An 18,482-nucleotide genomic window follows, 5' to 3' on the forward strand; every position below is an offset into this window, starting at 1 on the left:
AGTTAGACTGGGTTGAGGTGTACCGTGAACCTGATGCCAATTTAAAATATAATTTATTTCATGACATTTTTGTAAATGCATTTGAAAACTGCTTCCCCAAGAAAATAGTTAAATATACTCGTAAGAAACCTTGTAACAAACCATGGCTTACTAAGGGTATAAAAATATCTTGTAACCGGAAAAGGGAAATGTATCTGACAGCAAGAAAGAGTAGTGACCCAGAAACTATCAAAAATTATAAAAACTACTGTGTTATATTAAGAAAAGTTATTAAAAAATCCAGGAGTATGTGTATCATGTCTGAAATCAGCAACTCTGATAATAAAATTAAAACAATTTGGAATATTATTAAAAGAGAAACAGGTCAACCAAGAGCAGAGGAAGACAGTATTACCATCAAATTGAATGAAAGCTTTACGAACAAAAAGTCAGAAGTTGAAAATATTTTTAATAATCATTTTCTAAGTGTTGTGGATATAGTAGGAGCCAGGTGTTCATTAGAAGATGCTAGGCTGTTAATGGAAGAGGCCATACCTATGCAATTTGATACAATTGAAATCTCACCCACTTACTTCTCCCTCTGAAATTAGGAAAATAATAAACTTGCTTAAAAGCAAAAACTCACATGGAATTGATGGCATTTCCAGCAAAATACTAAAAGCTTGTTCTCAACAGATAAGTAAGATTCTCAGCCACGTGTGTAATAGCTCTCTGGAACAGGGCATTTTCCCTGATAGACTGAAATATGCTATTGTTATACCTTTGCATAAAAGGGGGGATAGATCTGATGTCAACAATTACCGTCCAATCTCCCTTCTAACAGCTTTATCCAAAATTTTTGAGAAAGTAATGTATTCAAGAGTAGCTTCACATATCTGTAAAAATGAAGTACTAACAAAATGTCAGTTTGGTTTCCAGAAAGGTTTTTCAACAGAAAATGCCATATATGCTTTCACCAGTCAAATTTTGAATGATCTGAATAACCGAACACCACCCATTGGGATTTTTTGTGATCTCTCAAAGGCTTTTGATTGTGTAAATCATGAAATTCTGCTAGACAAGCTCAAGTATTGTGGCATGAGTGGGACAGTGCACAAATGGTTTAATTCGTACCTAACTGGAAGAGTGCAGAAAGTTGAAATAAGTAGTTCTCGTAACATGCAAAGATCAGCACATTCCTCAAACTGGGGAACTATCAAGAATGGGGTTCCACAAGGGTCAGTCTTGGGTCCTTTGTTGTTCTTATTATATATTAATGACTTGCCATTCTATATTCATGAAGAGGCAAAGTTAGTTCTCTTTGCTGATGATACAAGTATAGTAATCACACCTGAGAAACAAGAATTAACTGATGAAATTGTCAATACTGTCTTTCAGAAAATTACTAAGTGGTTCCTTGTAAACGGACTCTCACTGAATTTTGATAAGACACAGTACATACAGTTCCGTACAGTGAATGGTATGACGCCATTAATAAATATAGACCTTAATCAGAAGCATATAGCTAAGGTAGAATATTCCAAATTTTTAGGTATGTCCATTGATGAGAGATTAAATTGGAAGAAACACATTGATGATCTGCTGAAACGTTTGAGTTCAGCTACTTATGCAATAAGGGTCATTGCAAATTTTGGTGATAAACATCTTAGTAAATTAGCTTACTACGCCTATTTTCACTCATTGCTTTCATATGGCATCATATTTTGGGGTAATTCATCACTGAGGAATAAAGTATTTATTGCACAAAAGCGTGTAATCAAAATAATAGCTGGAGTCCACCCAAGATCATCCTGCAGACATTTATTTAAGGATCTAGGGATATTCACAGTAGCTTCTCAGTATATATACTCTCTTATGAAATTTGTTATTAACAACCAAACCCAATTCAAAAGTAATAGCAGTGTGCATAACTACAATACTAGGAGAAAGGACGATCTTCACTATTCAAGATTAAATCTAACTTTGGCACAGAAAGGGGTGAATTATACTGGCACTAAAGTCTTTGGTCACTTACCAAATAGTATCAAAAGTCTGACAGATAACCAACAAGTATTTAAGAAGAAATTAAAAGAATTTCTGAATGACAACTCCTTCTACTCCATAGAGGAATTTTTAGATACAAATTAAGAAAAAAATAAAAATAAAAATAAAAAATAAAGAAAAAAACACAAAAAAATAAAGTTGTTATATTAACTTAAGTATGTTCTTAAATTAACCTAATTATGTCATGTATTGGAAAATTCGACTCGTTCCACATCATTACGAAATATCGTATTCATGATCCATGGAACTAGTATTAATCTAATCTAATCTAATCTAATCTGCTTAACTCTGATGGATGTGCAGAAACATGCTAGATGGCAATAGTATATGAAACAACATTACTGGGCAGGACTGGCACCAGATAGTGCTCTTGAATGAATTCAGGTTCTGCTTCTTTGGTTGCATGTTGGATTGCTGCAGACAGAGGGAGTGATTTCATAGCGACTGCATTCACACAAGACATAGAATGCCAACTCGAGGCCTTATGGTGTGGGATGCTGTTGGGTAGAACTACAAATCACAGTTGGTGTGTGTCTAGGGCACTGTGACCTGTGTGACCTACGTAATTGACATCCTGCAACCCATAGCCATACCCTGCACAACACCCCTGACATCATTTTTCACCAAGACAATGCACAATGACATGTTGCTGCACAAGCACGTGCCTTCTTGGTGTCACAGGATGTCAGCCTTTTGTCCTGGCCCACCAGATCACCAGACTCAACAGCAATCAAAAATGTGTGGGATGTGGTAAAACAATGGGTCCATGCATCAATGCCGTCATGCGTGGAACAAATTATCATGACCCATGGTGGACGCTGTGCCTACTAGGCAACAGGACACATGCTCAACCAAGGTAACTGAAATCCTAATCATTTCTGCAGAATATACTAATGTACACATCCTGTGAATATGAACATCCTATCTCTAGTTGTTCAATGTGTTCTGCTATGTTTTCTCCCCAGTCACCTACTATCCCCAACATACCCAATGTACAGCTAACAATGAGCACCCTCCTCATGGTTCAGAACCACTAAGGACTGGAGCAACTGAAGCATGTTCTCCATCAGGGTTTTGATTATCTTTTGCCATGCCCTGAAATGAGAAATATCCTCCCCACTATCCCCCCCTCCATCACCAGTGGCAGTCCGTTGCCTACCCTGCCCCTCCCCAAATTAAACCCATGACAGCAACCATGTGATCTATGAAATTAGCTGTAATTACTGTGCTGCAATGTATGAGAACAAGACAACTAACAGACTGACTGTCTGCAGGAATAGCCACTGCGGAACTGTGGTCAAGAGACATATGGACCACTTAGTTGCTGAGCATGCTGTCCAACATGACATGCTTGACTTAAATGACTGCTTCACTGCCTGTGCCATCTGGACTCTTCCCACCAACACCAGCTTTTCTGTATTACCGGATAAACGTTCTCTGCAACATATCCTTCATTCCCATAACCCCCATTAACTTTCACTAGTCCCTGTACTCTACTTGCCTATCCCCTTCCACCACAGCATACTCCTTTCCCTTCTCTACTTCTCCCCTCTCCCCTGCCCCTCCCCCCCTTCCCCTCTTCGCAGCACAGCCTCCCAATGCTGCACCTAGCAGCCCCCTGTCCCGCCCCATCCACTCCTGCAGCTAGTACTAGCATCTCCCCCACCCCCAAGCATCTCTTGTACCTCCCCCAACCATGCCAGCAAAGATCGCTGCTCACCTCAGACACAGAGATGACAGTGGCTGTGTGTGTGTGTGTGTGTGTGTGTGTGTGTGTGTGTGTGTGTGTGTGTGTGTGTATGAGTGTGTGTGCATGCGTGTAAGTGCACACACATGTGTGCATGAGGTATTCATGTGTGAAAGTTGTATGTTTTGTCTTGTCTACTTCTGGTGGAGGACTTAACATGATAACTAAAAATATCTAATAGTCTTCTTTCAATGTGCGTTTCTGCCACCCAATGGCTCTTCTATGTGGTGAGTATTATTCTGTCCTTCTCACTTTGTCACTCTTGATTTTCCATTATTTAATCATAAAACTTATGTTAATTAGTTATTAGTTAGTAAATTGGTAATATGAAGTAACAGCATTTCATTAAATAGTGATTTATGTATTAATATTTTGTATGATGAAATTTATGTATTGAACAATTTATAAGGACACTTTATTTGAAAAAAAAATGTTTTAAGGGTTATTCAGTATGGTCTAAGTTATTGCAGCACAAATAGAGGTTAGTTCTTTCACAACCACTAGTCAAGCTCATAATATACAATAAATTTATCAGAAGTCTTAAATAGTATTAATAATTTTGCAAAAACTATTTAAGATATATACATCTTGAGCACAAATACGATGATATTACTACTGCTGTAAGAAACTAAACTTAAGTTTTCATAGAATGACATAATTGCTAGTGTGTACTCTTTTCTTGAGATGAAACTGAACTACTGGTAACAGACATATAACTATCTTAGCTTTTAGAACTGTTAGTTCCTTCCTTAGGAATGAAAGAGGAATAGGTTGGTGAAGCGTAGAAAGGAATATTGGGATACTCAGATCCCAGGCTGGGAAGGACCTACCTGTTTTGAGGATGTGGGTAGACAAATATCTTTTTTCCCTTCTTTTGCTGAATTTTTTAAATTATTTATTTACTCAATATGTATATCTGTTACTTTGTATTCTTCTTGTTCTTGTAACTCCCACTCCTCTGCCCATCCTATTTCTTTCTGTCTCTGATTAGTTGCTGTCTCCTTTTCCATTATTGGCCTACTTCATAATTATGCTAATCTTGCACTAGTCATTTCAATTATCACTTCTCTTACTCTTATTTCATTCATATCTCTCACTCAGTTTTTCTAGAACCGCTGAACTGAAGCCAGCACATTTTTACCAATCCACTACAGTTGACCTAATAGTCTCCCTCTTCAACTTTGTCTCCTCTTGTATGACAACTCTCAACTTACGGTCTGAGTGATCTGCCTTTCTTTTACATAATCCCCAACTTACTCCTATTTCCCCTGAAGAAAGAATGAACAGTTCCTAGAGCTAGAACATTTATTTTTTATTCTTATGTGTGTCCATCAGCAGTACCTAGAATTTCATCTCTTGGGGTAAATAAGAGATACATATTTTGTGTCATAGTTTTCTCATGCGTATTTTTCTGTTCATACAAGAAACCAAAGAGGAGGCAATTATACATCACAAAACTTACAGTATTTACACTATTTCTTCTTTCATGTGTCTTTCTCAAAAAGAGAAGAATGAATACTTTCTCTGTAGCCTCCACATCCCCTATCACCCACTGTATATCAAGAAGTATCTTGTTAAACCTTTAAAAATATAAATTTATTTCTCTTTATAATGAAGTTTTGCAATGATTTATTGTGATATGTCTAAGCTGTTTGACTCTAGATACATAGATAATAACTTTATTTTCTCATACAATAATAGTGAATGATTGTAAAATGAATGTTTATCATATAACAGCAAAGGAAAACACATTTTCATATGCCATCCTACGAAGAAAATACTTTTGTTGGTTTCAAAACGTCTTAACTCACTCAAAAGTTATTTCACGATAATAATTAGGTAAGTATTGTTGTGTGATTGATAATGTGGTCTTCACATAATTGAGTTATGGCATATTTCAGGTTTCTTGTCAAGTTGATGATCCATTTGTTAACGGTCTGTTTGGAGTTTGGACAGAAAATTACAATATTTCTGTATTTGAAACATTGTGCACAAAACTGAATAAGCAGTCAACACAAACCTAAAAAATATTACTAGAGGGAAAAAACAACTAATCACAAACTTTTATTTTCATTTATTTCACCATATCCCAGTTTAACGCCTAAGCTGATTGTCCAATGACATAAACACATGTGCCTCCCATTTTGCTCTTCAGTGTGACCTCTGTATCTGAAACTGACCTCTGTTCTGTTATGTGTAAGGTAATACTTTACAGAAGTAGCAGTAACTAAAACATAAAAGTTCTTGTAAGCTGCAAAATCATTAATATTCTGTTATATTATGAGACAAAAATGTGAAATTTGTGCAAAAAATCCTTATTGCCACTTCAAATGTGAACACGGGCCTGAAACTAGATTTGGTGAAATAAATAATTCATACAAAAAATATGTCTAGTTGTTGTCTTTTCTGCAGTATATTTCTGAAAATGGCTTTTGCAAACCATCATGGATAAAATAGCAAAACATTATTATATATATTATCATCAATGCTTGCACTACCAAAATAGAAAGATTAAAAAATCAACTTACTCATTGGAGATGACAAGAGCTGTTGCATTATATGGAGTTGTGAATGCCACAGTTCTAATTCCATTTTTATTGTTTGGCACAATATCAATCCTTACTGAATCTTCATGAATAAACTTAGAAAAGTGTCCAAGAGCATAAAACAAAGGCTGCTTATAAAATTCATCATTTTCTGCATTCACAATAATTGAAGAATCAACATAGTTTTCTACCCAGTTAGGGCCACCTTCCTGGTTTAATGCAAGATTCCAGTCATACCATCCAGCAACCCAGTGTGTGAAATCCTGGAAAGATGATTTAAGTGAATGCACAGGGAATTATATGGTACATTGCACAGCTATTATCATTTTATTGTTGATTGAATGGATTTTCTGGCACATGACATGTTTTTGTATTAGTTGCAACACATTCCACACATGAACATTCATAGAATCATTGCTACAATATGTTATTGTACATGAAGTCAGAAGTTTTTAGTGTGTTAATTATAATGCTGTAGTTACTAAGTATGAAAAATGTTCCCGTAATGGAGGAGAAGTTTTTGTACTGTAACGTGAACAACTGTCAACAATATCTTACCTTAAATGCAAATTATGTCTACACAACTTACCACCAGCAAATGCAAACATGGATAGATTCTAAAAAGGTGATGAAAATTCAAGCTTCTTGAAACAAGAGAGTCGTCACCCACTAAAACACCAGAAAGGGAGAAGAAGATTATGACTCATGTACTCTATGTGCAAGGAAAATCAAATGTGCCAGCAGATGCACGTGTTGCAGCTATAACCACTGCAATTGATTACAAGGTCCTAGCTCAATCCCATCAGCGTGATGATGAGCTATGCATGTTACTGGATAACCCTGCAGGATTAAAGTTACAATGCATACCTGTACCAGAAACAAATGCCATACTGTACTGTGATATGTCTGGCACAAAAGTATGACCATACATACCTCATCAGTTTTGATCACAAGCAGTTACATCACTGCATAACCTGGCTCATCCCAGGGTCTGGGATACGGTGAAATTACTCAAAGAGAGGTTTTTCTGATCAGGAATGGATGCAGATTGTAGGACATTTGTCAGAAACTGCATGGAATGCCAGGAAAATGAGATCACATTGGAGTCACAAAAACAGGTGATTAACTTCTGGAGGTTGATGATTTATCTCCACATATTACATGACATTAATACTCCCATGTGTAGTTATGTCATATTCCCTAATGCATGAAGCTTGAAAAACTACACCAAGATGAAAATCAGAGAATAACACCAACACATTGTGGGGCACCTTCCAGTATCAGAAGGCTACAGCTATTGCCTCATGGTCGAGGATCGATTTTCGAGATGGCCTGAAGCTTTCCCTATGAAAGACATTACAACTGAGATGGTAGCAAAACTGCTTTTCCGTGAATGACTCACTTGGTTTGGTGGACTGATATACATTACAACAGATCAAGGAAGCCAATGTGAGGCTCACCTACTCAAAGCATTGGCCAGTTTGTAGGACACTAGGTGCATTTGTACTAGTACTTATCATCTGGCAGCAAACGGAATAGTGGAACACCTGCATCGCCAACTCATGTCAGCCCTTTGGTGTCATGCTACACAAAATTGGATGGAGACATTACCCATTGAGCTCCTTGGTCTCCATACATCACTTAAGAGTGACTTGGAGGCAACAGTTGCTGAATTAGTGTACACCTACCAGGGAGTTCAAGCATAATGTGATGGATGATGAGGTTGATGTGTCAGAGTTTGTCGGGAAATTAAGATTACACATCTGACAACTCTAGCCAGTGACACCTAGAGAGCAAATTGGATGACACCTGTGCATATTCAAAGACCTTTCCAACTGCAACCATGTATTTGTATGGAATGACACGGTGCACAAGCCATTGCAGCTATCATACAAAGGGCCATATAAAGTGATTGGTAGAAGCAACAATACTTTTAAGATGGACTTCAGGGGTTTGCCTACCACTGTACCATTAAAAGAATGAAACCTGCCATCTACGTTATACAACAATATGCAACGAAGATGACCAGCCCCATGACTGTCAAAGATAATGATGCAGTACCTGAAATTATACACGTCCAACAGGATGCTGACAAGATAAAACAAGAAATGGGTGCTGTAATGAAGAAAGTGTCACTGAATGCAGTTCTCTGATGAAAAATTGGTACCACCAAATTCAATAGTAAAATATTTGGTTTCCCTAAGACAGTGACAACATGTATGGACATCATGTCCAATTTAACCTCAGATACTGTTGACAATGGGTAGGGGGGAGGGAGGCAGGAGTCATGTAGAGCATCACACCACGATGACAAGCATAGTGGCTATATGCAAAAGTATTCCAAGATGTGTAAAATTCTATGTGTTGTGTTATTCTTTGATTTTCAACTTAGTTTAGTATTCCATGCTTCATTTATTAGGAAATCTGATGTACCTATACATGCAAGAATTAATGTAACGTAGTATGTGGAAATAAATCATTAACACTCATAAGTCAAATGCAAATTATTTGTAGTTCACATAAGTATTAACTCCTCCAGTGAATCTGAAAGAAACACTACTAAGCGACCTACATCAGCAAGTGTAACATTACAGTTGTATCTTTCAACAAGAGACATAACTGATACTTCTTCTAAATCTGAAAGCAACCTGCTAATAACAGTAACTTTCAAAATGGGTTACCAAAATCAGATCAGAAACTGCTGGAAAAAATCCTATCTTTACATCTCTGTGAATGTGGAATAACCATAAATACACAAAGAAACTCAAAAGTCAAAAACTAATTTTTAGACCTACATTGATGTTCCTCTCAGCACTGACAAATTATACAATTAGGTAACAGAATGAGACATCACACAAAGCTCTCCGGAGATACAGAAATATTCAGCATATGACAAGGAAGAAGAATAACCAAACAACAGACATGGATGAATCAAAGGAAACACACTCTTGTTGTATGTGAAACAATAGCAGACTGAAAGAAAGACCACCAATTGTTACTTTTATGTGGTACTAAGTGATCAACTCAAGAAAAAAGAGGAAGAATAAAAATTAGTAATAATTTATGTATGTTTTTCCCCTTTTTCTCAAAATTCCTTCTATGAGATCTGTTGAAGACATTGCTACAAAATAATGCAACTTGACTCAGTTGGAAATAAAGTGTTAGAAGAATTTAAACCCATCTCTGACATGTTTTGACTTTTTAAAACCATCTCTGATCACTAATAATGGCTTCAGTCTTTCTGATCATCATCAGATATATCTAAATATGCATTTTCAAGGCATATCTAATAACAATCATATAGATCAAAATGAGCTCAAACTTTTAAAAAAAGATAGTGAATCTCTTAATTTTACACAAATGGATCACTGTGTCCTTCACTTTCATCATGTCACATTTATTTGAAATTAACTAAGTAACAGTGTTGCTTTCAGAACAAAATTTTTGTGTCTGGTGGTATTTATTAATGGACTGTGAATACATTAAAGATACCTGTATCATGTCTGTCAAGTAAGCTTCTCCATTTGACCAGTCACCAAGTCTCACTTTGCTGACATTTGGCATAGGAGTAACTGCAAAGAAACAATAAAGGATAAAAAGAGGTGAGTGTATTATGTTGATAACAAAGCAGTAAAAGGGGAACTTCATTATAAAGAATAGTAAAAAGATGGTTAGGAACTCTGCAATTCAAACAGAACAAAATAACTAAACAATAATTGAATAATCTTAAATAACAAAACACAAAATATGCATCAACTAACTTCCCAGTCTCTACTGAAAAATATGTTCAAAACATGCGCATAGCAAAGACACATTTATCTTCTTTAAAAACTCACTATTTCTTAAGCATTTAAAATTGTGTGAAAATGAGGTAAGGATTTTTTGCTGGAGAAGCAAGTATAGAACATAACCCATCACCTTTTCTGCATGCTTCTCCCACTCATCTTCTCACTGTACACCTCAGTCACCAGAAGTTGAAAGCCTCTGGAACAAAAGCTGACCCCAAAAACTGCACTGTCAAACAATGCTGTCTAACATATCAATGCGCTACAATTCAATTTGTCCGTGAAAACAACATGATTACTGAAACTGGCAGATAACGCACTTCAATAAAGATTCTGTGGTCACAAGCTAATGACGACTAATTTTAAGAAATTTTTGTGGCTATGGAACCATACATCAAGAATAATGTTTGAAAATACCACAGTGAAATAGCAGCCATAGCTTCACTTCTGAGTCTTTCCATATTGATGCAATCATATGTGAATTATTAAGAATATTGTAACAAAATACACTATTGCTTTCCATATCTTAAATCATAAAGATATTACAATTTCGATTATGTAAACATTTAAGCAATCATTAGCCTTGCATATTAGTTTTAACCACAGTACAAAGCAGAAAATATAGGTACTTTACTCCTCACAACTATCATCATCAAACTTGCCTGCACAGGTACTGTATTCTCAGTAGCTTTTTTGTCTTGTACTAATGGAGAGAGGAAATGAGAACGTGACAGGAAACAGAGCAGAGAGCGGGAACAATGTTTATAACATTGGAGAAGAGAATGAATGAAAAACATGACAGTTAATGATAGCAAATGTTGGTTAACTGGCCTTCTCTACAGAACAAAATGTATCTGAAAACTTAGAATCCAAGGGAACACTTGAATTAATGATGTTTTCAATGAAACTGTCTCATATACTTTCTTTCCCAAAGAAATGTTCATGTAAATTTTTTGTGTGTCTTTTGCACATAACCCACTTTTCTGCAGTTGTACAGTAAACTGTAGGTAACAGAGTTCATATGCACACCTATGCCATGAAGTGATTATGATTCACACCTGCTGATCAGATCTGAATAAAGTGCTTCTTAATGGACTTAATGTTCTCTGCAGTATCTTCAGTGCTTGAGGCTGAAAGAAAACTGGAATCTTTGTCAAACCTACAGGGTGTTTCAAAAATGACCAGTATATTTGAAACGGCAATAAAAACTAAATGAGCAGCGGTAGAAATACACCGTTTGTTGCAATATGCTTGGGACAACAGTACATTTTCAGGCGGACAAACTTTCGAAATTACAGTAGTTACACTTTTCAACAACAGATGGCGCTGCAAGTGATGTGAAAGATATAGAAGACAACGCAGTCTGTGGGTGCGCCATTCTGTATGTCGTCTTTCTGCTGTAAGCGTGTGCTGTTCACAACGTGCAAGTGTGCTGTAGACAACATGGTTTATTCCTTAGAACAGAGGATTTTTCTGGTGTTGGAATTCCACCGCCTAGAACACAGTGTTGTTGCAACAAGACGAAGTTTTCAATGAAGGTTTAATGTAACCAAAGGACCAAAAAGCGATAATATAAAGGATCTGTTTGAAAAATTTCAACGGACTGGGAACGTGACGGATGAACGTGCAGGAAAGGTAGGGCGACCGCGTACGGCAACCACAGAGGACAACACGCAGCTAGTGCAGCAGGTGATCCAACAGCGGCCTCGGGTTTCCGTTCGCCGTGTTGCTGCTGCGGTCCTAATGATGCCAACGTCCACGTATCGTCTCATGCGCCAGTGTTTACACCTCTATCCATACAAAATTCAAACACGGCAACCCCTCAGCGCCGCTACCATTGCTGCATGAGAGACATTCGCTAACAATATAGTGCACAGGATTGATGACGGCGATATGCATGTGGGCAGCATTTGGTTTACTGACGAAGCTTATTTTTACCTGGAGGGCTTCATCAATAAACAGAAAAGCCCCATGTTGCAGTCCCATCGTCCCTGCATCCTCAAAAAGTACTGGTCTGGGCCGCCATTTCTTCCAAAGGAATCTTTGGCCCATTTTTCAGATCCGAAACGATTACTGCATCAAGCTATCTGGACATTCTTCGTGAATTTGTGGCGGTACAAACTGCCTTAGACGACACTGCGAACACCTCGTGGTTTATGCAAGATGGTGCCCGGCCACATCGCATGGCCGATGTCTTTAATTTCCGAATGAATATTTTGATGATCGTGTGATTGCTTTGGGCTATCCAAAACATACAGGAGGCGGCGTGGATTGGCCTCCCTATTCGCCAGACATGAACCCCTGTGACTTCTTTCTGTGGGGACACTTGAAAGACCAGGTGTACCGCCAGAATCCAGAAACAATTGAACAGCTGAAGCAGTACATCTCATCTGCATGTGAAGCCATTCCGACAGACACGTTGCCACACGTTTCGAGTAATTTCATTCAGAGACTACGCCATATTATTGCTACGCATGGTGGATATGTGGAAAATATCGTCCTATAGAGTTTCCCAGACCGCAGTGCCATCTGTTGTTGAAAATTGTAACTACTGTAATTTCGAAAGTTTGTCTGCCTGAAAATGTACTGTTGTCCGAAGCATATTGCAACAAACAGTGTATTTATCGCTGCTCGTTTAGTTTTTATTGCCGTTTCAAATATACCGGTCATTTTTGAAACACCCTGTACATTTTTTATCTAGAAAATTTCTTCTTTCAATTATAAATCTATTAAATTCCCTTTATATATTGAGAGATATCTTCTGTCATAAATGTATAATACAGTCATATTACAATTGCTTGAATTACAGATGTCTGGCCTCATTAGAATGCACAGCATGAATACATATTGACAAACCAAAATGTCACAGAATGGATAATATCTTTTGTCTTCACTTCTATGACATCACTACTGCAAAGACTGCAACATGCCTCCAAACCATGACACACAGCAAGTGGAGACACTAAACTTGTCATAGAGTCTTGTAGATATGCTGCATTCATATACCTCGTGTATTACCTGCATGTATTAATAGACTATTTCTCCCACAATATGCTGTCTGAAATTTAATTGATAATTTAAAAAATATTAAACATGATGGTCATCTTTCATCATTTAAGACAGGGCTTAACAACTGGCCGGTTTTGAGCGCGAGTACTCGCGTACGCTCAGGCACGTGCTCGCGAGCAGGTGCAAGGTCACGGAGTAGGGACGGAGGGGAAATGCGCGTGCACATTTGAATAGGACCGCAGCGTACCTATTGAATTCGCACCGACTGTGTAATGTTAAAAGTACTACGATCAGCTCTAACAGTCACTTCGCTGGTTAAGAATTATGTCAAGTCGCCATTGTGTAACTCCCACCATGCTTTCGCAGTTCAACCCCCATTGGGAGGAATTGTACCTGTTTACAGAAAAAGATGGTGTTGCAAAATGTTTAGTATGTCACAAAACGCTGAATTCTTTTAGGAAATTTAATTTGCAGTGACATTAAATTGTCGTACCATGCGAAAGACTACAGAAGTGGAAAATGTGATGGACCAGATCTTGCACAGAAAGTTATTAAACTTAAAAGGAAGCTATCCGAAGAAGATCTGAATGACGAAGAAAAATCAACTGAGGCAGCTCTCAGAGTGAGCTACAAAATTGCTTTGTTTTTAGCAAAATTCCTGGGCCCCTTCACTGATGGCGATTTAATAAAAGATGTTTGGTAGTTGCAGCAGAACATTTGTGTCCATCTCAAGTTGAACAGTTTCGAATTGTGCCATTATCTGACATGACCATTATGCGTCTCATACAGGACATGGCAGACGACGTCCAGAGCCAGCTTGCAAATATCTATAAAGATTTTATGGCGTATTCTCTGGCTCTGGACAAAAGTGTTGATATCACTGGAACAGCGCGGCTTTCCATATTTATTAGAGGTGTTAATAGAGATCTTCAGGTGAGGAAGGAGCTCCTCGATGTAGTAGCCATGAAGAACACTACAACCGGAGGTGATATTTTAAGTAGTGTTGAAGAAAGTGTTGAAAATATAGGATTGTCGTGGGATTCTTTAGTTTCAGTGTCTACAGACGGTGCACCAGTGATGACAGGGAAAAAATTAGGTTTCGTTGCGCTGTTGAAGGAGAAAATGCAAAAACTGACCGTGCCGAATGAAATCAAGGGGCATTCACTGTGTGATCCACCAGGAAAACTTATGTGCAAAGAGTATCACTCTAAAAAATGTGATGAGTGTTGCTGTTTGTACAACCAATTATATAAGGAAGCATGGGCTACAACACAGACAATTTAAAAGCTTTCTTGAGGATGTAGAAAGCCAGTATGGTGGCCTGCCTTATTACAGTGAGGTCCGCTGGCTTAGTCGTGGCGAATTATTAAATCAAATTTTTGCCTATTAGATGAGATAAATATGTTCATGGAAATAAATAACATGTGTGTTCCTGAATTGAAAGAGCCTTCATGGAAATGTGATCTCGCGTTCTTAGCAGATTTAACTAGCCACCTGAATGCTTTGAACATTTCACCACAAGGTAAAGATCTGCTAATTACTCATTTCATAGATCGAATACGAGCTTTTAAAATGAAATTGACACTTTGGGTGAGTCAGCTGGAAACAGGAAATTTAGCACATTTTCCTAAATTATCATCCATGCAAGGTGTTCACAAAGACTGTGAACGTTATTCACATAGTTTAGTTGCCATTAAGGAAGAATTTGATCAACGCTTTCAAGATCTGACAGCACTAGACAGTGATTCTGATCTGTTCTCCTCTCCATATTCAGCGAATATTGAAGAGATTCGTCCTGAGCTGCAACTAGAAATTATTGACCTTCAGTGTGACAGAGAATACAGAGACAAATTTCAGAACAAGAAAAACATTTTGGAGTTTTACAGACACTTCCCTCAGGATAGATTTCCTCATTTGCACAAACTGGCGGCTACAATAATATCAATGTTCGGTTCCACGTATGTTTGTGAATAACTGTTCTCTGCAATGAAATGTAACAAGACACGCCTCAGAAACGCATTGTCTGATCGAAATTTAAACTGCACGCTGCGCCTACGATGCACAAGAACAATTACTCTGAACATAGACGCAATTGTAAAGGGCAAAAAGTACAAGATAACAGAGAATCCCACACTTCAGTGACACCTTTTATTGTGTAGCAGTTCACAAATTAATACGAATGTAGAGGCATACACTAAGCTAATAAAATTATGTGGCATGTGTACATTCTCCTTTATTTGTTTCATTTGTCACAGTAATAATTCGTGAGTGATATCCCGGCAGGTGGCCGCGGATTTACATTGACTGGCGGCAGCTGTTGTGTGCCCCACGTGACTCTCCCCACTCTCCGCTCTGGTCCGGTAGTGGGGGTAGCGTGCTCGCGCTGCTCCGTGCTCGCGCCTTGCTGCTCACAGCTTGCTCCGCGAGCACGTATGTTGTGAAGCCCTGGTTTAAGAAGATAGAGTGAAAAAAAAAAGTGCATAGTTCTCCTTTTTGTTGATGTCTGCTAATCGCTATTCATTTCCCTAATTTTGTGATTGGTGCTACAGAGCACACGTATTCTGTTAATCTCTATGAATTCACTATACTTATTCTCAGTGATCCCTTTATGGATTTAACTTATTTCATTTTCTTCTTCAACTTTTATGGCCTCATTGGATGACTTCACCAATTATTTTCTGGTCATCTTTTTAAGTAGGTTTCCTTTCCAACTTTCCCAAAATCTTTTCATTCATTCTGATCATTTTTGTCATTTCTCATCAATAAATAACCGTTTTATTGTTGTCTGTGTGTCTATTTTTGGTTTAAATCTTACTTTTATGTTTTTCACCTACTTTAAATACTCTGTTTCTTTGTAGCAAATCATTCAGGGTTAGTTCTATCTCTTTCATATCCTTCCTGGTTTCCTTTATCTATTCTACTTGTTGCTTCATGTTCCAATGTTTCTCTATAATCTGTAATCTGGTTTCTGGTGTCCTTGTAACATGACCAAAAATGAGATTTTTTTTCCCTATAGTATCTGTAATGGGCTCCAGTTCACTAAACACCACTTCATTTGGCACTATCCACCATTGTCCATCTTTTCAATATTTCTTATATACACATATTCTGGCTAGTCTTCTCTCTATTTTTAAGATTTTGTGGATTCAATTTTTCTGGGCGACTTTGAAAAGTGGGTGACCTTCATATGTCACCTCTCATTAAACTATAATCCTGTAATGTTTCAATTTAGTTTTAATTGACAGACTTTTTTACTGTATGTAGACCATGTCAATTTTTGAGCTTCTATCATTTTGTTAGGTATTTTTTGGCATACAGGTTTCTCATCCAAGTTGCATTTTTTAATTTCTTCTAGTACTTAAATTGTTCCTCTATTTTTACTCTCCTACTATTATGTGGATGATTACTAGTTGATCTGTTATATATCCTATCTTTCAGGAGTGCTAGTTCTGCAAGGTTCGCAGGAGAGCTTCTGTAAAGTTTGGAAGGTAGGAGACGAGGTACTGGCAGAAGTAAAGCTGTGAGTACTGGGTGTGAGTTGTGCTTCGGTAGCTCAGATGGTAGAGCACTTGCCCGCGAAAGGCAAAGGTCGAGTCTCGGTCGGGCACACAGTTTTAATCTGCCAGGAAGTTTCTGATCTGTTATAATTTGTAGGCTTTTTTTTTTTTTTGGCTTCTTGAATGTTATTAGTTAGTAATGCTAAGTCATCTGTGTATCCCAAGCAATTTAAGCTTATTTCATCTTTCTTAGTTCCAGTCATTATGTTTTGAGGATTTTCTTTATACTATTCCCTAATCATGTACTCCAGAGTCCAGCTGAAAAGTGATGGTCCTAACCACATTTTAATTGTAAATGTCTGAGATAAGTCTCCTCTGAACATTTGAAATTTTTGTTAATCTGACATGGTGACACAAATTCCTTAGTATCTTTGTCATTGAAGATCTGTGGATACAATCATAAGCTTTTTTGAAGTCCACAAAGGTTGCGACTTACTATTTTTGTCTTCTTTTGCAGTAATCCATTACCAACTTCAAAATAATTATTGGCTCTAGGCAGTTTTCCTAATGTCTAAATCCTCCTTGCTATTTTCCTAGTTCCAGTTCAAGTTGATTTTTACAATGATTGTATAGAATTCTTGCCATGCCTTTATATGCAATAGTCAAAAGGGAAATTCCTCAATAGTTGCCTGGATTTGATTTGTCTCCTGTTTTGTTTAACACATGGATTACAGCTGTAGTCCAATGCTCTTTGTACCAGATTTTTGCTATGCATTGGTATAATGATATTTTTACTGATTCTGCTGCATATTTCCAAAGTTCCACAAATGTCTCATCCACTCCACATGACTTATAGTTGTTGAGCTCATTGAGCTTTGTTTTATTTTCATAAGATAATGTGATTAATTATTTGTGAAAAATCTCCATTTTACTTTACTACTTATGATAAGATGAATTGTTTGCTTGCAGATATTTAAACAATCAATAGGTGCCACTTCAACTTGGTTAACTAATTGTTCCATCAACGCCATTGTGGTATACTAGAATACACATATGAGAGAAATTAAAAAAATCTACATTTTAATTTTCTACTTTATATTAAATCTTCTATGTTGCCTTTTTATGTTTAATGAAGCAATCATTGACTTAATGCTATGATTTACCAGAACTTATATATAGACCACTTACATTTCTATTAAATAAACATTTCTTCATCATATCCAGGGAGCTTCATACAGTGGGGTAATCACAACTTTGTATCATCACTCGCAAAGCTCTGATATCTGCTTCTGTGTTCAGACATGTATGGACACATTTCTTTCTCTAATCCACATGATAAAGGTAAACCTTTTTTACTTTACTAGTTTGGAGATCAAATAGGAAACAAAATTCACTACTGTATCTTATTTCTGTAAGAATTGCTTAGACATCTCCTTCTACAGGAAGATACTTCTCAATCACTTACAGTCTTTACAGTGGCATTGTTCCTGTCAAAATGTATCCCTCTAACATGGTATAGGTCTCCCTTCTATGGGTCCACCTAATGTCAGTGTACGTCCTCCCTTCCCTGGGTACACCTAACCTTTTCCTCCAATACACAATTCATACAGGATACACTACACCACTACTTCTCTACTCATCTACTTGAAAAAATTTCCCTTTGTGGATATGACTTCACCTGATCTATTAAATCTATTTAAAAATGACCATTTCCTTGCTCCTCCTGATCTAGGAAAAGTTTCACCTATGTTTCTCTGTCAGTGTTCTGGGTGGATGGTTATACCGTCATATATCATTTGACTCATCTGCTGCATCACTCTCATTACACTGCTAGGCAGTTTGCAACCATTTTGTC

General features: G+C 37.3%; 1 protein-coding gene across 1 annotated transcript in view; it reads right to left on the bottom strand.

The window, feature by feature from the left end:
* Positions 1–18,482, bottom strand: part of LOC124798514 (lysosomal acid glucosylceramidase-like) — a 249,659-nt gene that overhangs the window by 14,892 nt on the left and 216,285 nt on the right. The window contains exons 9-10 of the mRNA XM_047261957.1: positions 9,829–9,908; positions 6,319–6,599 (exon numbers count right to left, since the gene is read on the bottom strand). Coding sequence (XP_047117913.1) covers positions 6,319–6,599; positions 9,829–9,908 — 361 coding nt within the window. The remainder of the gene's footprint in view (positions 1–6,318; positions 6,600–9,828; positions 9,909–18,482) is intronic.

The sequence above is a fragment of the Schistocerca piceifrons genome, chromosome 5, assembly GCF_021461385.2.
Source record: "Schistocerca piceifrons isolate TAMUIC-IGC-003096 chromosome 5, iqSchPice1.1, whole genome shotgun sequence".
Lineage (NCBI taxonomy): Eukaryota > Metazoa > Arthropoda > Insecta > Orthoptera > Acrididae > Schistocerca > Schistocerca piceifrons.